Raw genomic sequence first — 27,346 nt, 5'->3', positions numbered from 1 at the left:
TTGGTAGAAATCATTGCAATTGTTATGCTTTCCAGGGTCTAATCAATCTAATTTCTTTGGAAACCCAATATAAGCAGACTGCTTATTCTTACAGGTATTAGACACAGACTTTTGGTTTCACTGTTGGCCTTCCCACTTTCTAGTCATTTGAACTTGGCTAAACTACTTAGCCTCTCTAAACTTCTCTTCCTTCATCTGTTTAAAAATAAATAAATAAATAAAGGAGTTCTAATACCGCCTACCACAGAGAGTTATTGTGATGACTAGATGAGATAATGAATATAGCCTTTCCAAAGTAAGCAGTAAATGTTTGCTACTATAAAAGTTTTAGGGGGTAGGCTAAACTACATTATCAAAGAAAGTTCAAAACATAGTGGCTGGAAAAAGGCAGAACTTATTCACCCTCAAGTCCAGGTTGACAGGTTAGCTTTGTTCCCTGATGTCACTCAAGGACTCCAATTCCTTTCACCCAGCCTGGCATAATATCCTCTTCTATATGGTCAAGACTGTTCACTACCCCTTCTTTGCCCCACTCAGCAGGAAGTGGGGAGGGAAGGAAGTCCAGAGCAAGTTCTTTCCCTTTAGACCAGTGAATTACAAGTGGTACATAATCTCTCTTGCTCACCCCATTGGTGAGAACAGCTAAAAGCTATAACAGAATCTGGGAAGTGTAGTCTTTTTTCTGACAGCCATGTACACAATTAAAATCTATTACTCTGGAAGAAATGGACAAATTAACTGGACAAAGTCTGCCATAGCTGCTCCTACTGCTGTTACTACTAGTACCAATACTGTTACAGCAGAATTATGTCATGTATCTATTTACCTTCTACAGCTTCAATTACGTGTTCTAGGGTGGATATGGGGAGAGTGGAGAGATGAGACTGAATGTTTGAAATGTGAGTGGTCTGGTGGTGAATATGATTCTTGTGTTTGAAACAATATGCAAACCAATAATTTCATCTGATGGTCAGTTGGAGAAATCTGGTCCAACATTCAGAAAAAACAGGCTGAGCTGGTCTTACTGATGTGTGCTGGTCTCTTGTAGGTACTTTCCTATGAAATATTCAAGGGTAATTTCAGCTATTCCTGACTTTTGCCTTATTGCCTGTCTTCAGAGCTTATCATATAGGCAAGATTCAACCACCATTGTAGTGTTAAATTGGTATATATTTGCAAACACTTCTGTTACTCAACTTTTTAACTCACTGCCTTGCTCACCAGTAGTGGCATATCGAGCAGAGAGTCTTTCAGTTAGAAATTTATAGAAGTTGAATCCCTTGTAGCAAGGTTATAGAAGGTTGATGTTCTAGTTTTGAGAAAGTGAACACCTCTGTTAAAAGAAATGGAAGAAAAACTGTCAGGGTGTCTTTTATAATCTTTTATTTCATACCTTCATAAGGTGCTAATGGAGGTTTTATTTTGAAGAAAATAGTACAACAGATCATTTTTTATTCAGAAGGAATTTAGCTTTCTCTCCCCATAGGTGTACTTTATTTTAAGCAATCCCAACCAGTTAAAAATCATTTTTCACTAAAAATAAATTAGGGTAAATGCATTTAGACTAATTATTGCTTCACAGAAATGGTCACAAATGATCTTTTCTTTTGTAAGCTTCTCCTGTTCATTAAAATGATTTCATTGGCAAGATTTTTCTTATCTATTTTTAACTGGCACATTTTCTGTTAAATGAGGTACCACAATAAAATCATTTAGAATTTTAGAGTTAGATGAGACTTAGAGGTCACCTAGTCTAACTTACCTGTGTGTCTGAGAATCCTTTCCTGAAGTCTGCAAAGTACTTCTAGTCTGCAATTCAGTCTCCCTTGGAACATTTTTGTAATGATGAGTACATGTCCTTGTTCATTTAATTTTTGGATGGTTCTGTTCAGCATAATCAATACTGTCAGGTCAAACTTTGCTTGTGCCCAGAGCAGTTTTTGCTTCTGAAAATTCTGAGTCTTTCCAACAGTGTTTGTTAGCTAATTACTGAGATTATTAGAACTACTTGGAGTTCTGTCCTTTCACCATAAATCATGTCGTAGGAATTCGGCGGTCATTTTCTAACTCCCCTAACTCCCCATCTAGGACACATGTCTCTTCCACAGCTTGCTGATTCCATTCCTGTCCTAGAACACAACAGGTGTTCAACAAACATAGATTACTGAATATAATTTCTGTCTAGACTGCTGCTCTTAAGAAAGGGGGTCTCAGTCTTTGATGAATGATTTGGGATTGATGAATGACTTGGGATTGCGCGTCCTTAAATAGCTAAGGATTTGAGGAGCCGGGCCTAAGCTGAGTCTGAAAAGCCAAAGCAGACTTGGAGATGAGGAACGTCATAGATCTTTCTTACATCAGACTAAGTAAAGATCCACTGGAGTAATAAATAGGAACATGGGGCATGATGGCAAAACTGAGTCTCTGTGATCATGAGGGGACCCATTCATCTTTGTTTTCATACACACTTGGAGGTAGTAAATAGTGGTATATAAAAGATCCTCAGAAATTACTTCTGTATTTCTAATTCTAGGCGAGATCTTTGACCAGTTAAAAGTCATGAGAATTATCACTCTTGGTTCAGTTTAAGACATAAAACATTATAAAATTTTATAAGATTAGTTTCTTACTGCTAAAACTGTTATCTTCTGTACTAGAAACAGAACAAATATGAGAATAGTGTCTTTTTCTCTTTTAAACAGTTTTTGATCTGGATTATTTGAATTCTGGAGTTCTTTATAGGCATTACAACTTTATTTCTGTAGTGTATTTGTTATTCTGCTTTTGTAGGAGCTGTAAATAATGTTGACTAGGTATGTCTTATCTGGTATTAAAAATGATTAATGTGAACTAGAGATCTAGGCTGCCCAGAAGATTATATATAACTTTCAGTCACATTCTGATAGAGTGCTGGATGGCAGGGAGGAGAATACTTCATGATATGCTCCTCTACAGTCTAGGATTTTTTATTTTGATATTTACTATGACGAAAGGCTAACGATTATTTTGGGATTCATAGGAAACATGTATTAGAAATTACACATGTAAGGTTAGAGTTGGTGTTTGGGAATTATAGGCTTAAGATTTTTAACTGTTTTCTATAGTACAACATACAATTAGTAGTCAGCTGCCTCTTTCTACCAGTTAAAGGAAGGGTTTCTTGCATTTCAGTTCTTTGCAAAATCTGAAAAATATATCATATTTGGATGCAGAGTGGGGCTGATCTAAACTAACCTTGGATGGTGACTTCAGACATGTCATCTGGGCCAAGACATATAATTCAGTGATTCACTTTGGTAGTTGACAGCCCTTTACACTTGTAAGTGGAAAAATGGTTATTTTTTGCTGTGGGTCCAAGTCTAGAGGGCTCCTCCCCGATCCTCTCCATTCTGAATTCTCTTCTACACTGGAACTTAACTTCCCAGACTTTGGAGCGGGGTTGGGGATTATAACTATTTGAGTGGTTATGGACGCTTTTGAAAATTTGACGAAAACCGCAGGCATTTTGTAGCTACTTTAGCCCAAATGATCATGTTTTACATCTTAACCCTCTGACTCTGAAATACTGTGGACATAATAACAAACATATCTTTTTTTTAAAGCTAATATTCCTTTTAACCTGTTTTTTTCTTGGTCCTATTTGAGGTCCTATTGTTCTTTTGTATCATACTTTTTTTAAAAAAGGTCTTTTTGGCAATATACTGAAAAATTAATAAAACATAAAGGCACTTTAATAATTTTAAAGTGTAACTATCAGCCAAATCAAGAAGTAGGAAATTTTCAGCAAGCCACCTAGCTTCCCAGTCGCAACACCCTCCTATTTAGTAGAAGTAGCTACTGTCCTAACTTGTAAGATAGTTATTTCCTTGCTTTTCTTTTTAATTTTACCGCTTGTATTTTTACCATCATCTGTATATTTATCTGTAGATATCTTAGTTACTGTCTGTTTCAGAAAGATTTATATATGGACACTTAATGTATGTATTCTTGTTTGGTTTTTTTCTCTCAACATTATGCTTGTATGTTGTCCATGTTGCTGTAGATATCCATAGTTCATTTGTTTTCACTGTTGTATCATATTCCATTGCATAACTGTACCACAGTTTCTTTGCTATACTTTTTGATCAAAGTTTTCATAATATTGCCAGAGAACTTCTGATTTTCTTGTCTTTTATCTGCTGTGGACCAGTTTTCTCTCCATTAGTCAAATATTTATTAACTAGTAAATTTGTTACCTGTAAATTATTCAAAAATTGAAATGGGCATTGAAATCAGTAATCAGGGCTTCTTAATATGTTATTGTTCTTTCAAGAACTTCAGTCTGTAATTTATTTTCTTCTAAATATTTCATATATACTTTATGCCTGGCCATCAGAAAAGTTAATTAAGCAAATTTGGCAAATATTTGATCTTCTATGTGCCAAGCACTATTGTAGGTACCGGGGCTGCAGCACTTTAGTAAATATACATTCTTTATATATTTAAAAAATAAACAGATACGTGTATTTGTTTAAAAAAAAAATCTTAGTACAGAAAGGTATAAAATGAAAAATTTGACTCTCTGTTCCCTCAGTCCTATGTTCAGTATTAAATTTCTTGACTATTCTTTTTATTAAAAAATTTAAAAATCTTATATATCTTTCTTTAACCTGAAAAAATTACACAGTGGAAACTTTTTGTATGTCTTTTGTACTTTTTCTTTTTGTCTTAATAATCCATCTTGAAGATTTCAATGAAAGTTAGCATTTTTAAATTAGGGAACTGCCAGAAACTTAAATTAGTAGAACTGAAAATAGAAACAGTGCTGTCATGTTCTTCCAGATTAACTTCTTTTTCTTAATTTGTTATAGAAGCAAGAATAACATGCTTTTGACTTATTAGAAATCAGATTTATTTATAGGACGTGATAAAATTTACCTATGGGAAATCATAACTTTAAATTGTTAAATATCTGTATTGTTTTTTCTGTAGGCATTGCTGGAGACCATGTTTGGTGTAAAAGTGATTATAACAGGTGATGCATTTGTTCCTGGAGAAAGAAGTGTCATTATCATGAATCATCGGACAAGAATGGACTGGATGTTCCTGTGGAATTGTCTGATGAGATATAGCTACCTCAGATTAGAGAAAATTTGCCTCAAAGCCACTCTCAAAAGTGTTCCAGGATTTGGTAGGTTATTCACAAATTATTATAAGTTGTTCATTTATTTTATATATGATGTACTCACTCTAAAACTACAGAATAACTTACTAAACTCCACTTAAGTATTTATTAAAGCCATTTCCACTTTTTTCCCTCCCTAGCCAAAAACAATCACCAGGTTTTTGTTTTTTTTTTTTTTTTCCTTAGGGGATAATAAATTATTTTAATCCTTTTTCGGAAACATCTTATGTTGAAAGAGAATAAACTATTCACAAGGAAGTAGATATGGTCCCAGAGGACCAAAAATTTGAAGAATATGAATTAATAGTTCAGTAACTTTTTATTACATGTCATACTTGTGGTAATTTAGACCAGAAAGTGGTCTGTGCTGATAAGGTACTTGAAAGGAACTGATTCATTCACATTTATCTAATAATTGAATAGTAATTGAATAACCATTGGTTCCAAGCGTTATACCAGGTGCTGGTGTTTTCTGAACTTACCTAATCCATCACTTTTTTTTTTTTTTTTTAAAGACTTTTCACTGTCCTTGTTGTATACTATAATATTAAAATTCCTAGAAATGTTTATTTTCCATAGTTAGTTAGGAAAGCAGCATGTTCACTGAGTGGTGGATAAGTAGGGATATTTCAACATTGCATGTTAAATCTTAATTGATCTCCACTCTGTAATGTGAAGTAGGGGTGAGGAACAGACTAAAAATATATTCAAACCAGTTATTCACATATGAGTGGATGAAGCACCCACTATACTCCCTGACAGCCTCATCCATTAAACCTGTACTTCTTTGGTTTCCTATGTAATATTTCTTATTTGAATTCTTTGCTCTCTAAACCATGTGCCTATCAATCAGTGTACTGAAATTGTGTAGGATTTGTGAGGGCAAAGGGCAGGCATTGTCCTCAGGATAGACTAGTAAGAAGTACTGCATGTTTGTGTTTTAGTTGCCTTCATGCTAATAGTTTTATCTTTCTCTTTGTCACTTGAACAGTATTGTGGTCTCAGGATAGTCAGATTCCTTAAATGGCAACTGACTTTCCCTAGAGCAAACATCCCCATAGAACCAGCAGGAAGCTGCAAGGCATTTTATGACCTAGCCCCAGAATTCATATAGCATCACATCTACAGTACATTATTGGTGGAAGCCATCACTGTCCTCAAAGAGTCTAGGGGAGAGCGCATAGACTTCACCTCTTGATTGCAGAAATGTCAAAGATATTTTAGTATTTTAAAAAACTGCCACATTCCTAAAAAGACTGATCAAGAATGATAATGTCTTGTTTATCATTCCTGATTCTACATAAAATAAAGTAACAGAATATTAAGAACATTATGTGAATGAGCTTGAAAATATATATGAAATCAACAAATTACATTCAGAAAAATACAACTGACAAAATCTGATAATAATGAAAACAAATGAAAAATAAATTAAAACAGCTTCATGTCTAATAAAGAGATTGAATCCATAATTAAGAGCCTTCTTACAATGGTTTTTGGAGGACAATGGCAGCTGCCTGATCTTCCTCATCTTTAAAAAACAAAAATCATCCAATCAACAAGCAGAGGAAGTAAAACCACATCACTCATCTCTTCAGCATGACCAGTAGACAAAGAAGGCATTTAGAAGGTTCTGGTATTAAGTAGAGAAAGTCTAAAAGAGTTCTTTCTACCCTCCCATCATTGCAAACCTGTGGGTTCTGAGAGTGGTAAGAGACTTTACTCTTAAGAGTAAAGAGAGTAGAGAGGCATGGAAAACTTAGAGGAAGCACAAACAAAAGCATCCCCAGAAAAATTAAAGTCTAACGCTAAATGCCAAAATACTGAACACAGGTCTGGACATAGTAGTTCACAGCACACGATACAAGGAAGTGATTAGAAAGACAGTGGGACCTGAAGATGCCTCAGAGAAGTATTGCTTCTGAGGGAGAATCAGATATATAGAGAAGGGCTAGCTTCCCTTAGAAGTGTGGTAGTGAAGGAAAACAAGGAAATTAAAAATCCTGCAGGAATAAAAAGAGAAGCAAGAAATAACAGTCTTTGCTTACCCCACCCCCAAAATTATACAGCAAAACCCAATAACCATAAAAGCTTTTTAAATTCATAAAAGAAACTTAAGTGGAGGGCAGAACTGAAAAACCAAAAAAGCCAAAAAATGTACACCATAACACAACACTCCAAACTGAATGAATTATCATTAACTAAGCAATTGGGGATATTAAAAAAAAGATACTTTTGAGTGAGAAATACAATGAACAGTAATAGACAAGAAAACAAGGAGAAATATAAGTCAATTGAATTCAAGGAAAAAAAAGAACAAAAAGGCAAAATCATGTCAGAAATGAAGAGCGAATTATGAAATATCCAAGAGGAAAATAGAGTAAAATGAAAATAAAGAGCAATACAAGAAAACAGAAAATGACTCAGCAGTGAAAAGCTGAAAGCATTTCCTCTAAGATGAAGAACAGGACAAGAATGTCTACTCTCAGCCACTTTTTTTTGTTGGCCTTGCCATGCAGCTCGTGGGATCTTAGTTCCCCGGCCAGGGATTGAACCTTGGCCACGGCAGTGAAAGCGCCAAGTCCTAACCCCTGGACCACCATGGAATTCCCACACTCTTGCCACTTTTATTCAACATAGTCTTGGAAGTCCTAGCCACAGCAATCAGAGAAGAAAAAGAAATAAAAGAAATCCAGATTGGAAAAGAAGTAGTAAAACTGTCGCTGTTTGCAGATGACATGGTACTATACGTAGAGAATCCTAAAGATGCTACCAGAATCAATAGTGTCAAAATGACTATTCTACCCAAGGCAATCTACAGATTCAGTGCAATCCCTAGTAAATTATCAATGGCATTTTCAACAGAACTAGAACAAAAAATTTTTTTTAATTTGTATGGAAATACAAAAGACCTCGAATAGCCAAAGCAATCCTGAGAAAGAAAAACAGAGATGGAGGAACCACACTCCCTGACCCTAGATTATACTACAAAGCTACAGTCATGAAAACAGTATGGTACTGGCACAAAAACAGATATATACATCAATGGAACAGGATGGAAAGCCCAGAAATAAACCCACACATCTATGGTCAATTAATCTATGACAAAGGAGGCAAGACAATACAATGAAGTAAAGTCAGTTTCTTCAATAAGTGGTGCTGGTAAAACTGGACAACTACATGTAAAAGAATGAAACTAGAACATTCTCTAATGCCAGACACAAAAATAAACTCAAAATGAATCAAAGACATAAATATAAGATGCGATACTATAAAACTCTTAGAGGAAAACATAGGAAGAACACTCTTTGACATAAAACACAGCAAGATCTTTTTCAATCCATCTGCTAGGGTAATGGAAATAAAAACAAAAATAAACTAATGGGACCTAATTAAACTCAAAAGCTTTTTCACAGCAGAGGAAACCATAAACGAAACAAAAAGACACCCCACAGCATGGGAGAAAATATTTGCAAACAATGCGACCGACAAGGGATTAATCTCCAAAATTTACAGACAGCTCATGCAGCTCAATATCCATAAAACAAACAAGCCAATCAAAAAATGGGAAGAAGACCTAAATAGATATTTCTCCAAAGAAGACATACACATGGCCAAGAGGCACATGAAAAGATGCCCAACATCACTAATTATTAGAGAAATGCAAATCAAAACTACAATGAGATATCACGTCACACCAATCAGAATGGCCATCATCAAAAAGTCTACAAACAATAAATGATGGAGAGGCTGTGGAGAAAAGGGAATCCTCCTGCACTGTTGGTGGGAATGTAAATTGGTACATCCACTATGGAGAACAGTATGGAGGGTCCTTAAAACAGTAAAAATAGAACTACCATATCATCCAGCAATCCCACTCCCAGGCATATATCCAGAGAAAACCATATTCTGAAAAGATACAGGCATCTCAGTGTTCATAGTAGCCAAGACATGGAAGCAACCTAAATGTCCATTGACAGAGGAATGGATAAAGAAGATGTGGTACATATATACAATGGAATATTACTCAGCCATAAAAAAGAATGAAATAATGCCATTTGCAGCAACATGGATGGACCTAGAGAGTATCATTCTACGTGAAGTAAGTCAGACAGAGAAAGACAAATATCATATGATATCATTTACATGTAGAATCTTAAAAAATTATACAAATGAAGTTATTTACAAACCAGAAACAGACTTACAGATGTCGAAAACAAACTTAAGGTTAGCAAAGGGGAAATGTGGGGGATGGGGAAGGATAAATCAGGAGCTTGTGATTAACACACACAAACTACTATATGTAAGATAGATAACCAACAAGGACCTACTGTATAGCACAGAGAACTATACTCAATATTTTATAATAACCTATAAGGGAAAAGAATCTGAAAAAGAATGAACATATGTATATGTATAATTGAATCACTTTGCTGCACACTTGAATCTAGCACAACATTGCAAATCAAGTATACTCCAACACAATTTTTAAAAAACCAAAAGAAAATAGAGAATGAAAAGGAGAAAAAAAGAAAAAAAATTGTCAGAGAGAAAGTAATTGAAATGGAACCTAGTTAGAGGAGTTCTAACATCTGTTTAATTGGAGCCTCTAAAAAAGACAGTCAAAACAATGTAACTTAAATATCACAAGGGTGATATTTAAAAGTACAACCCAAGAAGAATCTTGGGCGTAAAAGATGACTGAGAATTCCCTGGATGGCGCAGTGGTTAAGAATCCGCCTGCCAATGCAGGGCACATGGGTTTGAGCCCTGGTCCGGGAAGATCCCACATGCTGCAGAGCAACTAAGCCCTTGCACCACAACTACTGAGCCTGCACTCTAGAGCCCGTGAGCCACAACTACCGAACCTGCGCTCTAGAGCCCACGAGCCACAACTACTGAGCCTGTGCACCACAACTACTGAAGCCCACCCACCTAGAGCCCGTGCTTCACAACAGCCCACCGCAATGAGAAGCCCACTCGCCGCAACTAGAGAAAGCCTGTGTGCAGCAGCGAAGACCCAACACAGCCAAAAGTAAATAAATAAAAATAAATTTATTTTAAAAATAAATAAATAAAAAATACAAGACAACTGGAGGACTTCCCTGGGTGCACAGTGGTTAAGAATCTGCCTGCCACTGCAGGGGACACGAGTTCGATCCCTGGTCTGGGAAGATCCCACATGCCGTGGAGCAACTAAGCCTATGAGCAACAGCTAGTGAGCCTGCGCTCTAGAGCCTGCAAGCCACAACTCCTGAAACTGCATGCTACAACTACTGAAGCCCACATGCCTAGAGCCCATGCTCCACAACAAGAGAAGCCACTGAAATGAGAAGCCCATGCACTGCAACAGAGTAGCCCCCCACTTGCCGCAACTAGAAAAAGCCTGCGTGCATCAACAAAGACCCAACACAGCCAAAAATAAATGAATAAATGAATCTATTTTTAAAAAAATAGTTCATAAAAAAAAAAAGATGACTGGAAAGGCAGTTCCAACATGATAGTATGAGGAGCTCTGTAAACCCACTTCCCAGTAAAACTGGTGAAAATTCTGAAGTAAGAGTCATTTAAAATCTCCAGAAATGGTCTGAAGGACATACAGCAAATGAAGAAACATTTATTCAAGAAAATTTATACCAAGACTCATCAAGAACAATGAGAATCTGTGGTATTTGAAACAAGACACACTTGTTTCCTCCCACCTCCCTGTTCAGCCAGACAGAAACTGCTCCAGACTAGTGCAGCCAGGAACACAGGGCGACCCACAATCAGGAGGAATCTGACAACTCTGAGCATCTCCGTCAGGAGTGGAGGTTTTGAATCCCACATCTAGCACCCCAACTTCTCAGGAGTGGAGGTTTTGAACCCCACATCTAGCACCCCAACTTTTAACACCTGCACCTGAGAGATGAGCCTTCAAAACATCTAGCTTTGAAAGCCAGTGGAGACCCATAGGATACAGCAAACTGAGAAATAGTTTTTAAAGGGCCCTGCACACTTATGTGGCTATACTCCAGGACCCAGTGCAGAGGCAGCTGAATGGAAAGCCCCCAGTCTTTCTGTGAAAGACGGCTGTTTGCTTATGTTCCTTGCTGTGGCCGGAGGGGCAGGCTTCTAATTAAACACACATCTAAGGGTAGACTGTAATCTAGAGACCTTGGGGGTGGGGATATCACTCTCCCTCTGGCCCACCTTTGGTCACCAGTGTCTCCGAGAAAGGAGCTTGTATACTTGTCTGGCACTCTGACTTTTGTGGCTGTCACCCAGAAAACACATCCCTTGATAACCTGGCTCTTGTAGCCAGTGGGCTTGTGTCTGGGGGGAGGGGGGAGGTCAATGGGACAGTAGCAAATAAAGAAACAATTCTTAGAGCCAACCATTACTCTAGAGCTTATTTAGCATGGAGGGAGCGGACAGAAGAACCCATCTCCAAGTCGTCTCCTGAAAGAACTATATTTGCATACTTTAAAAGCTGCTGCCTGAGGGTTTGACTTCCAATTGGCCTGAATCAGGGTGCTGAGATCCTCCCCCCACATTGGCATATCCATCCTCAACTACTGGGAGCCACTAAAAATAAAGTAGGCTGCTTGGACAAACAAAATGTCTCTTAAATCACAAAGGTTTAAGAGACAACCAAGAACTAGAGCAGGGTTGAATGATAAGGTTCATCTCCTATAGGAGGACACTCCTACAAGCCTGGGAGAGGTGGGTATTATATCTAATGCATAGAAACCAACACAGAGAGTCAAGGGAAATTAAGAAACAGAGGAATATATTCCAAATTACAGAACAAGATAAAACTTTAGGAAAAGATGTTAATGAACTGGAGACGAGTAATTAACCTGGTGGTAAAGAGGTCAAAATTACAGTCCTAAAGATGCTCATTGGGCTCAGGAGAAGAATGCATGAGAAGTTTAACAAAGAGATAGAAAATATAAGAAAGAAGTCACAGAGCTGAAGAATACAATAACTGAACTGAAAACAGAGGGTTTAACAGTTTAAGCAGTAGAAAGGGTCAGTGAACTTGAAGACAGGGCAGTAGAACATAACCAATCAAAGCAGCAACATAAAAAATGGAAAACATTGACAATAACTTAAGGGAATTATGGGACAACATCAAGTGGTCCTGCATTTACATTATAGAGGTCCCAGAAGAAGAGAAAAGGGGGCAAAAACTTATTTGAAGACACAATGGCCAAAAAGTACCTCAGCCTGGGGAAGGAAACAGATATCCAGATCCAGGAAGCCCAGAGAATTCCAAATAAGATGAACTTAAAGAGCCTCACACCAAGACACATAATTAACTCATTATTGATGGGGTATTTTTGCAAAAATTAATGCCTGTGGCCAGTGATTTCTATTTTGGTCAGCCAAAAATTAATTGTTATTTCACTAACACTGTGGGTTATTACATTCAATAGTTACAACTGACACACCTGTAAAGTCTTCTAATTTTCATGAAATGTTGTCTTCAATCCACTCTTCTATAGAAGCAAAGGAGAATTCTCTAGCACTGAGTTTCATTTTCACTTTCTGTATCAGAATCAATCACTAAGGTTTTTTGTCTTTTTGTTGGTCTAATATTCACATCGTCTGAATCAGAACTATATTCTGAAGAACTATCTTCTGAGACACTAGTATATATGTCACTCAGACAATCAAAGAAAGTATCTGCATAGAATTCACTGAAAAATTCTTCTTCACTCAGAATTTTGCAATACATCATTTTTGAAAATTTTACGTTTATAATATACACAAGGTTGGAACAAAGACCTAACGGAGCAAAATGTGAATGATACTGACAATCACAAGTTGTATAATGAACCCTTGATCAATTTTAAGCTCTAACAACTTTGCACAGTGATGTTAATTGTATCACTCTCTAAAAACGTACTGATAGGTCTCCTTTCAATAACATTCAGGTAACAAAAGATGTATTAATATGTCTCCAGTCAATAATGTGTTAAAGTGTCAAAATTTAAAGATATGAAGAGCATTTTCAAAGCAGCAAGGGGAAAACAACTTGTTACATACAAGGGAACCCCCATAAGATTATCAGCATATTTTTCAGAAGAACCTTTGCAGACCAGACGGGAGTAGCATGCTATATTCAAAGTGCTGAAAGAAAAAAACTGCCAGTCAAGAAAACTGTATCTGGCAAAGTTGTCCTTCAGAATTGAAGGAGAGATAGAGAGGTTTGTGGACAAGCAAAAGCTCAAGGAGTCCATCTCCTCTAGAATGGCCTTACAAAGAAATGTTAAAGGGACTTCTTTAAGCTGAAAAGAAAAGGTGCTAATTAGAACTGGGAAACATGAATGTATAAATATCCTTGGTAAATATAAATATATAGTAAAATTCAGAATAATGTTGTAAAGGTTGTGGGTTAATCACTTCTAAAGCTAGAATAAAGTTTAAAAGACAAAAGTATTAAAAATAACTATAGCTACAATAATTTTTAAGGGATACAGAAGATAAAAAGATGTAAATTGTGACCTCAAAAACATAACATGGTGGGGGAGTAGTAAAAATGTACAGCCTTAGAATGTGTCTCAACTTAAGTTGTTATCAACTTAAAACAACTGTTATACGTTATTTTATGTCTCATGGTAACCACAAAGGAAAAAACTGTAGCGGATGCACAAATGATAGAGAAAAAGGAATCTAAGCCCACCACTACAGAAAATCCCAAAGAAGAGAGCAAGAGAGGAAGAAAGGAACAAAGGAATTACAAAGCAGCCACAAAACAATTAGCCAAATGGCAGTAAGTACATAGCTATCAGTAATTTCTTTAAATGTATGTAAATGGATTAAATTCTTCAATCAGAAGACAAAAGTGGCTGATGGATTAAAAAAAAACCAAGACCTATCTTTATGGTGTCTATAAGAGACCTACCTCAGGTCTAAGGACACACACAGACTGAAAGTGAAGGGATGGAAAAAGGCATTCCATGCAAACGGAAACCAAAAGAAAGCTGAGTTAGCTGTATTTCATATCAGACAAAATAGACTTTAAGACAAAGTCTGTGATAAAAGACAAAGAAGGTCATTATATAATTATAAAGCAGTCAATCCAACAAGAGTATATAACATATGTAAATATTTATGCACCTAACAAAGGAGCACCTCAATACATAAACAAATGTTAACAAACCTAAAGGGAGAATAGCAATTCAGTAGTAGTAGAGGACTTTAATATCCCATTTTCATCAATGGATGATCATCCAGACAGAAAATCAATAAGGAAACACTGGCCTTAAGTCCAGTTGGTCTGACATATAGTTTAATAGACATATATAGAACATTGTATCCCAAAGCAACAAAATGCACATTTTTCTCAGGCTCACATGGAATATTCTCCAGGATAGATCATATGTTAGGCCTCAAAACAAGTTTTATTACATTTAAGAAGGTTGAAATCATGTCAAGGAATCTTTTCTGATCATAATGTTATGAAACTAGAAATCAGTTACAAAAAAAAAAAAAACCTGGAAAACTCAAGTATGTGGAGATTAAATAACATATACTACTGAACAACCAGTGGGTCAAAGAAGAAATCAAAAGAGAAATCAAAAAATACCTTGAAACAAATGGAAATAGAAATACAACACACCAAAACTTATGGGATGCAGTGGAAGTAATTCTAAGAGGTGACTTCAATAAACAGCCTATCTTTATACCTCAAGGAACTAGAAAAAGAAGACTAAATGAGGCCCTAAGTTAGAAAGAAGGAAATAACAAAAGTTAGAAGGAAAGAAATAAATGAAAGAGAAACTAAAAAGACAATAGGAAAGATCAGTGAAACTAAGTTGGTTTTTTGACGAGATAAAGGAAACTGACAAAGCTTTAGTTAGATTCACCAAGAAAAAAAGAGGACACAGATAAATAAAGCAGAAGTGAAAGGGTAGATGTACAACTGATACCACAGAAATATGAAGAATCATGGGAGATTGCTATGAACAATTATATGCCAGTAAATTGGACAACCTGAAAGAAATGGATAAATTCCTAGAAACATATGACCTAGGAATCATGAAGAAATAGAAAGTCTGAACAGACCCATTACTAGTAAGGAGACTGAATCAGTAATCATAAAACCCCCAACAAACAAAAGTCCAGAACCAGATGGCTTCAGTGGTGAATTTTACCCAGCATTTAAAGAACTAATACTAATCCTTCTCAATCTCTTCCAAAAAATAGAAGATGGGACTTCCCTGGTAATCCAGTGGTTAAGACTCTGTGTTTCCAATGCAGGGGGCACAGGTTTGATCCCTGGTCGGGGAACTAAGATCCCACATGCCACGCGGTGCGGCCAAGAAAAGAAGAAGGAAACAAAAAATAGAAGAGGAGGGAACACTTCGAAAGTCATTTTATGAGGCCAGCATTACCCCGATACCAAAACCAAACAAAGATGCCACAAGAAAAGAAAATTAGAGGTCAGTATCCCTGATGAACATAGATGTAAAAATCCTCAACAAAATATTAGCAAACCAAATTCCGCAGTACACTAAAAAGATAATACACCATGATCAAGTGGGATTTATCCTAGGGATGCAAAAATTGTTCAACATCTGCAAGTCAATCAATGAGATATACTGCATTGACAAAAGGAAGGATAAAAACTGTCTGATCATCTCCATAGATGCAACAACAACACAGCATTTGACAAAACTTAACATCCATTGATATTAAAACTTCCAGCAAGGTGAGTATGGAGGGAATGTATTTCAATATATTAAAGGCCATATATGAGAGGCCCACAGCTAACATCAGACTTAATGGTGATGGAAAGCTGAAAGCTTCTTTTCTAAGTTCAGGAATAAGACAAGGATGCCCATGCGCTCCACTCTTATTCAACGTTATATTGGAAGTTCTAGCCAGAGCAATTAGGCAAATTAGATAGATTACATACATAGCATCCAAATTGGAAAAAAAGAAGTAAAACCATCACTATTTGCAAATGACGTGATATTATATAGAAAACTATGAAGACTCCAGCAAAAAACTGTTAGAACTAATAAATGAATTCAGTGAGGTTGCACAATACAAAATTAATATACAAAAACCTGTTGTGTTGCTATATACTAATAACAAACTAATCAGAAAGAGGAATTAAGAAAACAATCCCATTTACAATGGCACCAGAGAATAAAATAGGAATAAAGGAGGTGAAATACTTGTACCCTGAAAATTATACAGTATCAATGAAAGAAGCTGAAGTAGACAAATAAGATATTTGTGCTCATATCTGAAAGGAAAGATATTCTGTGCTCATGGATTGGAAGAATTAGTATTGTTTAAAAGTCCATACTGTCCAAAGCAATCTACAGATCCAGTGCTATCCCTATCAAAATTCCAATGGCATTTTTTGATAGAAATAGAACAAACAGTCCTAAAATTTGTATGAAACCACAAAGACTCAGAATAGCCAAAGCAGTCTGGAGAAAGAAGAACAAAGCTAGAGATATAATGCTCCCTGATTTCAGACTAGTTACAAAACTGTAGTAATCAGAACAGTATGGCATTGGCATAAAAACAGACACATAGATCAGTACAAAGGAATACAGAGCCCAGAAATAAACCCACACATATATGGTCAATTAATTTTTGACAAAAGAGCCAGAGTATACAATGAAGAAGGGATAGTCTTTTCAACAAATGGTGTTTGTTGTGAAAACTGGACTACTATATTGCATTGTACACAAAAATTAACTCAAAATGGATTAATGACCTGAACATAAGACCTGAAACCTTAAAAATCCTAGAAGAAAAAATAGGTGGCAAGCTCCTTGACATTGGTTCCTGGTGATGATTTTTTGGATTTGGTACCAAAAGCAAAGGAAACAAAAGCAAAGATAAGTGGTACTATATCAAACTGAAAATCTTCTGCACAACAGAGGAAACCGTCAACAAGATGAAAAGGCAACCTATGGAATGGGAGAAATATTTACAAATCATATATCTGACAAAGGGTTAATATCCAAAATATATGAAGAACTCAAACAACTCAACAGCAAAATAACAATCCAATTAAAAAATGGGCGAGGAGATCAATGGACATTTTCCAAAGGTGACATACAAATGGCCAACAGGTGCATGAAAAGGTGCTCAACAGCACTAATCATCAGGAAAATGCAAATCAAAACTATGAGATACCACATCACACTTGGTAGAATGGCTACTGTCAAAAAGCTGAGCAATAACAACTGTTGGTGAGGCTATAGAGAAAAGGGAACCCTTGTGCATTGTTGGTAGGAATGTACATTGGTGTAGCCGCTATGGAAAACAATATGGAGGTTCCCCCAAAATTAAAAATAGAACTACCATATGATCTGGTAATTCTACTTCTGGGTATTTATTGGTGGAAAACAAAAGCACTAACTTGAAAGGATATCTGCACCCCCATGTTCATTGCAGCATTATTTACAATAACCAAGACATGGAAAACAACTTGTGTCCATTGGTAGATGAATGGATAAAGAAATGGTAAATATAGACAGTGGAATATTACTCAGCTATAAAAAAGGATATCCCATAATTTATATCACCTGGATGGACTTCGAAGGCATCATGCTAATTGAGAAGTCAGATAGAGGAAAACAAATACCACATGCTTTCACTTATTTGTGGAGTCTCCCAAAATAAAAAAACCAATGAAATAAGATAAAATAAAATTCCCCAAAAACCCAACTGAACAGATACAGAGAGGCCAGGATTTGGGGGTGGGCAAAATGGGTGAAGTTGCTCAGAAGGCACAAAATTCTAGTCATTAAATAAGTTATGCAGATGTAATGTACAGCATGGTGACTATAGTTAATACTCTATTGTATATTTGAAAGTTGCTGAGAGTAGATGTTAAAAGTTCTGATAAGAAGAATATTTGTAACTATGTGGTGATAGACATTAACTTAGACATATTGTGGTCATTTCGTGACATGTACATATATGGAATCATTTTGTTGTACACCTAAAGCTAATGTAATGTTATGCATCAGTTACATCTCAATTTAAAAAAGAAGTAGTACAGTTTTATTGGGTGGTGTGAGGATTAAATTAAATGCCAGTAGAGTGTTATTTGCTGCTGCCTGTTACTTCTGTAGTTCCCTTTGGGACATCCACCCTCCCACCTTTTGCCTTACAGAGATCCATATTAGACCTCTGGTTTTTCTGGTGTCTCACAGACCCATGTTCTCTTTCCCTGACCACCTAATCTTTACTTCCTCCTACTCTGCAGTGGTATACTCATTTTTTTAAATAAATTTATGTGTTTTTATTTATGTATTTTTGGCTGTGTTGGGTCTTTGTTGCTGCGCACAGTCTTTCTCTAGTTGCAGTAAGTAGGGGCTACTCTTCATTGCAGTGCGCGGGCTTCTCACTGCGGTGGCTTCTCTTGTTGCGGAGCACGGGCTCTAGGCGGGCAGGCTTCAGTAGTTGTGGCTCGCGGGCTCTAGAGTGCAGGCTTAGTAGTTGTGGCGCACAGGCTTCATTGCTCCACGGCATGTGGGATCTTCCCAGACCAGGGCTCGAACCCGTGTCCCCTGCATTGGCAGGCAGATTCTTATCCACTGCGCCACCAGGGAAGCCCCTATACTCATTTTTTTTTTAATTAATTTATTTATTTTTGGCTGTGTTGGGTCTTCGTTTCTGTGCGAGGGCTTTCTCTAGTTGCGGCGAGCGGGGGCCACTCTTCATCACGGTGCGCGGGCCTCTCACTGTCGCAGCCTCTCTTGTTGTAGAGCACAGGCTCCAGACGTGCAGGCTCAGTAGTTGTGGCTCACAGGCCCAGTTGCTCCGTGGCATGTGGGATCTTCCCAGACCAGAGCTCGAACCCGTGTCCCCTGCATTGGCAGGCAGATTCTCAACCACTGTGCCACCAGGGAAGCCCTATACTCATTTTTAACATTGTTAAACTGTCTTCTCTCTTGTTTGAGTTTCTGTGTAAGTATTTCATTCTTAGCTTTCCCATTTTCTTTTCCCAAAAGATAAAAGCTCCTTACGGTGTCTCTCACCATTGTAGGCTCTTAAAGTATTTGTAGACTTGACAGGATTTCATAAAAATGCAAACCATTAATGAGAACAGATTTTGGATTGAAGAAAAAACCGATTTTAGAATCTTTAAAGTGAATAAGTGCAAAGTAAATTAAGCAAGGCAAAAGTGTAGGCAGGAAAAATAAAACAGAATGTATTTGCAAATGGAATATTAATGTTGGGGTTTGCAGGGGAAAATGAAAGAAAGGGAAGAGAATGGATGTGTCCTATTGGTCAGCTCTATCCTGCTTCAGACTATGCTAGACTTAGTTTGTTGACACTTGCCATGACTTTAGGGTGTATTTAATGTTGCTATGTATAATTATTTCTAAATAAATGTTTGCTTACCAGAGTTTGGAATATAATTATCTGGTTCCTTTAGTTCATTTATGAATGACCAAAGGGAAATAATATTTTATATCTGTAGTGCCAGTTTGGAGAATGGATGAGAATTTAGAATTTGAAAGTTTTTTCTTAAAGTATGGAAGTAACAGACTTACCTAACAGGCTAGGGAAGAAACCATTAAGCGTGTTCAGATTCCAGTTCATGTTGTAAAGTGTTTGGTAAGCTAAGCTAACTAAACTGTTTAGAGTCTGCTAAGGTATGTGAAATTAGATGTTAAGGAAAAAATGTCTGATAGTCAGATTTCAACTATTTATAATGGTGGTTTAGACATAGATTTTTATTTTTAGTCAACTTCGTAACCACTTAGTAACAACGCAGGAAATATGAAACCCAGAGGTGTCATGAAAAGTCCATTTGCCTGGTGTTTTTGTACCAGGAAATTCGTGTGCCATCTGGCCCACCCAGCTCATGGCTCCTTGGTTTTTCTGGATCATTAATTAATCACATTTGAGTGGCAAAAGGGTTTGAGGCTTTTAGAAAGCACAAAAAGAGGAGTAAACATTAAACGGATAGTGATTTAAAAAAGTTACCAAGTCATGGATTAAACTAAAAACTCTCCCTGACATATTCCTCATGATTTCAAAGTAGATTGTCATATAATCCTACTGTTCTGAAACTGCAATAAGGTAGTGGTGAAAACTAGGAACAACCACAAATTGGGAAATATATCTAGATTGTTCAGAATGAGATCAGGGAGAAGAAAGAAGTAACAACGTGGCCTCTGATGAATGCTTTTATCCACTCTCAGTTTGTTCAAGGCATGCAAAGTCTGAGTGTATCCTTAGAGGCTCCTGTGGTGGTCCTGTTTTAGCTGGATAATTGAAACTGGGTCAGAGGCTCTTCCTAAGTCCGGCCTCCCTGAGTATAACCTGTCTCCCAAAATATTAAAATTTTTTGGTCAAATCTGATTTATAGAAATAACTGGAATTTAAAAAATATGCCTTTGGCATTTTATAAGCGTTCTTCTCTTTTTAAAGACCGTGAATAAAAACTACTCGGTTAAAATCTATTGTACACCTTGCCCAACACACTGGAGAAACAGTGGTTATAGCGCATGCTGCTATTACACATGAACATGCTGCAAAACAGGCATCATACATTAGTTGGAAAGATAATCCATTTTATGTGGTGAAAATTTCAGTTTTAACTGTATTTAATGTATAAGTGTTAGATGTAAATTCATTTAAAGATATTTCTCACACAGTTTTAAGAATCACTAAATTTACTGAAGTCACCTTAATTTTATTAACTATTACATAGTATGTACAAAGAATGGATAATTTTCTATTTGAGATATTTACAGTTTATAATACCCAACTTCATCTCCAGCGAGAGGGAAAACTCTCCCTCTCCTACCCAGCTTCCTCCTACTTAAAATGGACATTCACTAAAACTAGAACCATCTTTAAGCCATGAATGTCTTTGACACCATTCAATTTGGTGGACCCTTTTAAAATTTAACAACACTTCATGCTGCTCTCCTATTTTACAACTCAGAGAATAAGATGAATACATTTCTATATTGAAGTAAGACTCTCCTCAAGAGTCGGTATCAGTAACACCCCACTCCTACCAGTTTCTTCGGTATATCCGAGGCATCAGTTTTATTACCTGCATCAGGTAAGTGAGGAATTACTAGTTACTAGTCACCCTGAGTAACCAGCTGCTTGAGATTTCCTGGAAGGAATCTTTACAGCAGGGGTCCCCAACCCCCGGGCCGAGGACCGGTACCAGTGTGCGGTCTGTTAGTAACCGGACCGCACAGCAGGAGGTGAGCAGGGGTGAGCGAGCCAAGCTTCATCTGCTGCTCCCTATCGCTCTCATTACCGCCTAAACCATCACCCCCCCCCCCCCCCCCTCATCCCCCACCCCCGTACATGGAAAAAATTGTCTTGCACGAAACCGGTCCCTGGTGCCAAAAAGTTTGGGGACCGCTACTCTACAGCACATATATTTGACACTACCCTCTGTGACCTATCTTCAAAGGTGACTTTTAGTCAAGGATTCCTAGCTACTTAATTACTAAACTGTAGTTCTTACTCTTACAGCAAATTTTCTTGTCACCTGGCCACAAGAGACTGATTGTTTATTGCTTCCTACTGTATCTAAATCATGGAAGGTTTCACACCACCCTTCTTTCCGTGTTGTTGCATTTGTTACTAAATACCTAAAGGCCAGAGAGGATGTTTTACTATTTTAACAATGTATTTCTATGATACACACATCCCATGACAGAGAATGAAAATACCTCATATTGCCTTCCTCAGCCTCCTATCAGCCAGTCCCACCAAAGGGACCCTAATAGGAGACTCCTTGTTAGAAGGCTCTGGGAAAATTTTCCTCCTTAGTAAGAGAAAAGAGGTTCATGAAGGGACAGTGCCTTTCCTTTTCTACTTTGGGACATTATTGTGAGAGTACATCATACTTGGAGCTCCTGCAACCATCTTGCATCCAAGAGGATGGCCAAATAGAATGTGAGAGCCTGGCTTCTGAACCAGCCTTGGGGCCAGACTTCATTTTATGTGAGACACATACACCCAGAGTGTTTATATGACTTTCAGATTGGTATTCTGTTATTTATAGCCCAAAGCATCCTGATACATACAGCTTCTTTCCCACATTTCACCAATCTATAAAGTATCCAACGATTGATTTAGTCATCAGTAAATGTTATTATAATGGTTATCATGAATTAAGATTTTATGAAAACTGTCAGAAGAAATATAGTAGACAGTATATTAAAATATTTAGTTCTATGGCTAGATATCACATACAACTCTGTGTATTTTCAGATACATAACAGATCATTTTCATCTTAGCTGTTCTAACTGCTAGTTGAAAATAAGTTTTTGTAGTTGATTTTGTAGTTTCAGTTGCCAGGGTTGCTTGGCTGAGATGAGTATTGATGCTTTTTTTTTTTTTTGCCAGGGAGGGAGGGAAACCCATTGGGAACAAAGGTTTAATTTAGTTAAGTCATATGCCAGGCAGTATACCAGGATTATACTTCTTTCTAGAATTACATTGAGAACTAAGTAATTTTTTATGATTGCACTGAGATCTAAGTAACTTAAATGAAGCTTTTGTTTTGACTGTGTTAGCTGAGTTCTTAACAAAGCTCAAGTTCTGAGCTGTGTGGAAGTTGACAGATCCTTTGGTTGGGAGACATGGTTCTGGGCTTAAGGTTATTCAGTCAGTTACTTACTGGAGTTATACTACGGTTGCTTACCTAAATTGGATATCCTGTTGATGTGTAACCATCTCTAATACCTCAGTCAGCTGTACTGCTTCAGGCTGCGAGGCATTCCAGATGTGAGCTGTGAAGCATATTTGACTCTAGGCCTTTCAGTACCCTCAGTGTACTGAAAATTGAAGAATTTCTTTGCCTAAATTAATAAGTAAATTCTAAAAACTACCTAAAATGCATGTTTTATAAAGGGCAATTTTAGGAGAAAGAAGTAAAAGAATTTGGGGGGGAGCTTTAGGGTTTTCAGTCCACTTTGCATTTAGTAGAGAAGCCACAAATAAAGTCAGTCTTACAGTGATCAGTTTGAGCCAACTTTGAAAAGGGTGTTTTACAATAATAGTAAAAAGATAGGAGAGATGACCCAATGTACTTCATAGTTTGTTTTTCAACCTTAATTTCAATAGATAACTTGATTCTAGTGCCTTCAGTTTTCCTTTCACTTGTGGCTAAGTAAGTACCTATAAATTGTAATGATATTTTTAAAGAGAAAGGCAGCATTGTAATACTGGGGAAAAATTGAATTAGCTGTTGTGTTTATTATATATGTCATTGTTAAGGGAGCTTATGAAACCCAATGTGGCCTTTTTTCCCTTGTTTATTCTTGTCCTTAAATCTTATGGGAATTATTTTCCTTATGCTTGAAGTCAGATATTTCTGAGAGTCATACAGTTGTGTAATGAATACCAGGCAGGGACATATCATGTAGCCAAGATTTAACATGTCCTTCCACAATAAAAATAATGTCCCAACTATATCTTAGAAATGTGGTTACTGATAATCTTCAACTATTACAATCAAATAAACGGCATAGTAAGTGAATCCCAAGTAAGAACACTTAGGTCTTTGATTTTAGAATGCAAAATAGCTGTTATTCATGTATTTTTTAATTACAGTAGTTTGCATTAACATTAGATGTTCTTAAATACCTTTTTATATGAAATAATTTTAGGTTTATTGAATGTTTGCAAAAGACAGTACAGAAAATTTTCCTATTTTCACCCATCTTCCCCTGATGTTAACCTCTTACGCAGCTGTGGAACATTTGTCAAAACAAAAGATTAACATGGGCACAATACTATTAACTAAACTACAGACTTTATTTAGATTTCACCAGTGTTTCCATTAATGTCCTTTTTCTGTTCTGGGATCCATTGAGGATCCCTTTTTTTTTTTTTTAAGTCACCATGTCTCCGTAGTCTTCCTCCATTCTGTGGCAGTCTGTCTTTATTTTAGTGCTTTTGAAGAGAACTGGTCGGATATTTTGTAGAATGTCCCTCATTTTGAGTTTGTTTCGCATTTGTTTTTCATGACATTTTCTCATGATTAGTTGGGGGTTTTGGGTTTTGGGAAAAAAACCCACGGATATGAAGTGACTTTCTCATCGCATCAGGAGGGTTCATGATATCAACCTGGCTTATCACGGGTGATGTTAATTGTAATTATTTGGTTAAGGTGGTGTCTGCCAGGGTTCTGCACCACAGAGTTAATGTTTTCTCCTCTCTCTCTGTATTTTATTCGGTAGGGCTGGTTGTGGGCAGGGGGAATTAAGCTTCACCTCCTTGGAGTGGGGAGCATGTACATATTTTATTTGCAATTCTGTGAAGGAGATTTGTCCCTTCTCAATCATTTAATTATGCCAGTATGAACTTATTTATTTTATTCTTTGGGTTATAATCCAGTACTATTGTTATTTATTTTGTTGCTGAAATTGTTCCAGCTTTGGCCATTGGGAGTTTTTGCAGGTTGGCTCTTATGTCCTTTTGGGTCCCCATATTTTTTTTTTTCTTTTAATCATTTTCTTATTTTCTGGTGGTACAAGATTCTTGTATTTTTCCCTGCCCCAGCCCTAGACTCAGCATTTTCCTAAGGAACCCTAGTTCCTTTGATTAAAGAAAGGTGTTAGAAACTAAGATCTGGGTACTGATTGTGCTCTGTATTAGTTTTCTATTACTGCTTGTACCATGAATGGAGTCACCTTAAACCACACATATTTATTATCTCACAGTTCTGGAGGTCAGAAGTCTGATGTGGGGCTCACTGGCCTAAAATCAAGGTATTTGCAGGACCAAATCCTTTCTGTAGGCTCTGTGTAGAGTCTGTTTCCTTGACATTTCCAGTTCCTATTGGTCACCCACATTCTTTGGCTTCTGGCTCCCTTCCTCCATCTTTAAGGCCAGCAAGAACCAGTTGAGTCCTCCTCACATTGCCTCACTCTGGCACTGAGTCTTTCCCTGCCTCCATCTTCCACTTTTAAGGACCTTTATGATTACGTTGGGCCCACCAGGCTAATCCAGGATAATCTCCCTATTTTAAATTCAGCAGATTAGCAACCGTAATTCTTCTTTGCCATGTAATGTATTCACACTCCTGGGAATTAGGATGTGGATATCTTTTGTGGGGGCATTATTCTGCCAGCCACATGCTGGTGGCTACTGCCTCTCTCGGTGTATAGAGCTAGTAATATACGTAGCTTAGGAATCAGTTTTGCAACAGGAACAGATATCTCAGATGGCACTTCATCTATAATATTGATTAAATGGCAAATCTCACGTAGTATGAAAAACAGGTTTTTGGTTCCACCATAGGGTAAACCCCGAAACTGTAATCATAACCAAGAAACCGCATCTTGCCAACCAAAAGCCATCAATAAATAGGTATTTCTTCAATGTCAAGCAAGACTTTCTACTCTCTGCAGGTAGATATAATCATCTCTTTGTGTGGAGTCTAGTGAAATTTGCAGTAAGGGTGGTTTTATCCATTTTGTGGTTTTTCAAATTTGAAATTATATTTAGAATTGAGTTTCCTTTAGGATATTATTTAATTGTCTGCTCATATTTTATACTTTGATTTCTGTCTTGTATTTTCAGCACAAGCACATTTGAAACCTGATGATATAGGCATGCTCTAAAAGGATTATTACAGGAAAAAGTCATAGAATTGATTATCTGCCTCCTCCCCATGTTTTTAAAAGCCAGAGCCTCATGTAAGTTAATCATCTTAGACGAAGGATGTAGAGAGCATTACCTAATTTCAAATGTGAGTTCAAAGAAGACAGAGCTTCCCTAACTTGGTGTAGCATTTTGCTAAATGCTGACATAGGTTGAAATTCTGAGAACTAGAACTTACTTGTTCTGTATTTATTTGTATAACCATTGTTATGCACAACCACACAGTCAGCAAACATAGTATTTGCTTATGATTGTTGTGATACGAGTTTATATAAAATTTGCATCTGTTCATATTATCACTCATTCTCATTTAATAGAGGCCTATGGGTAATATTCCCTTGGTTGCATCCACACCCTCTATTCAGAATTGAAAGTATGTTGAAGAGAACAGTTTGTTTTATCTCTTGCACATTGCTTTTTGTTTCTGGTATTGCATTCATAGTCCCATAGTAAATACCGTAATGAATTAATAAGTACATGGACAACAATGATGAGTTAATCTGGTTTTGAAGTTCAGTTTTTAGTACAATAGGTGAGTAGTATAGATATTTTTATGATTCTCTTAACTACAGTTGACCCTTGAACAATACAGGTTTGAACTGCACGGGTCCATTTACCTGTGGTTTTTTTTTCAATAAATACGTACTACAGTACCATACAATTTGTGGTTGGTTAAATCGTGGATGCGTAACCATGGATATGGAGGGGATGATTGTAAAGTTATAAGTGGATTTTAGACTGTGCTTGGGGGTAGGCACCCCTAACCCCCATGTTGACCAGGGGTTAACTGTATATTCATCTACACTAAAATGAAAAAAGGATGAATGGATAAAGAAGATGTGGCACATATATACAATGGAATGTTACTCAGCCATAAAAAGGAACGAAATTGGGTCATTTATAGGGACGTGGATGGACCTAGAGACTGTCATACAGAGTGAAGTAAGGTCAGAAAGAGAAAAACATATGTTGTGTATTAGCACATATAAGTGGAATCTAGAAGAACGGTACAGATGAATTGGTTGCAAGGCAGAAATAGAGACACAGATGTAGAGAACAAACGTATGGACACGAAGGGGGGAAAAGTGGTGGTGGGGTGATGGTGGGATGAATTGGGAGACTGGGATTGACATATATACACTAATATGTATAAAATGGATAACTAATAAGAACCTGCTGTATAAAAAAAAATAATAAAATAAAATTCAAAAAAAACGGAAAAAGAAAATGCTGAAAAAGCGCTTACTTTTTATGGAGAAAGAATGCATAATGTTAAAATACACTCAGTAAATTGGTTTGTTTTTTTTTTTTCCTAGCCGACTCTAAAACTTGATAAAGAAAATTTAAGCCAAGCAAAACCAGGTTCTAAATATGGAATACCTTTGGACAATAGAGTATGCTTAGAGATTACTCCTGTCTGCTTTGAGAATGCAGTGCTGGTAACGTAAATGGGATTTTTGAAAGAAGATGGTGGTAACAGAGCCATGCCAGCATCCACAGAATCTATTTTTATAAACCTGCCAGGCTCTCAGTACTTGTCTGAGAAATTCAGGTGATAG

The 27,346-nt window shown here is 36.9% G+C and overlaps 1 protein-coding gene across 1 annotated transcript in view; it reads left to right on the top strand.

Moving 5' to 3' along the window:
- Window positions 1-27,346, top strand: part of LCLAT1 (lysocardiolipin acyltransferase 1) — a 191,837-nt gene that overhangs the window by 71,375 nt on the left and 93,116 nt on the right. Inside the window, 1 exon segment of the mRNA XM_036872507.1 lies at window positions 4,972-5,170. Coding sequence (XP_036728402.1) covers window positions 4,972-5,170 — 199 coding nt within the window.

Source organism: Balaenoptera musculus, chromosome 13, assembly GCF_009873245.2.
Source record: "Balaenoptera musculus isolate JJ_BM4_2016_0621 chromosome 13, mBalMus1.pri.v3, whole genome shotgun sequence".
Classification (NCBI taxonomy): domain Eukaryota; kingdom Metazoa; phylum Chordata; class Mammalia; order Artiodactyla; family Balaenopteridae; genus Balaenoptera; species Balaenoptera musculus.
The sequence above is the reverse complement of the archived record's forward strand: the minus strand, read 5'-3'. Positions and strand labels throughout refer to the sequence as shown.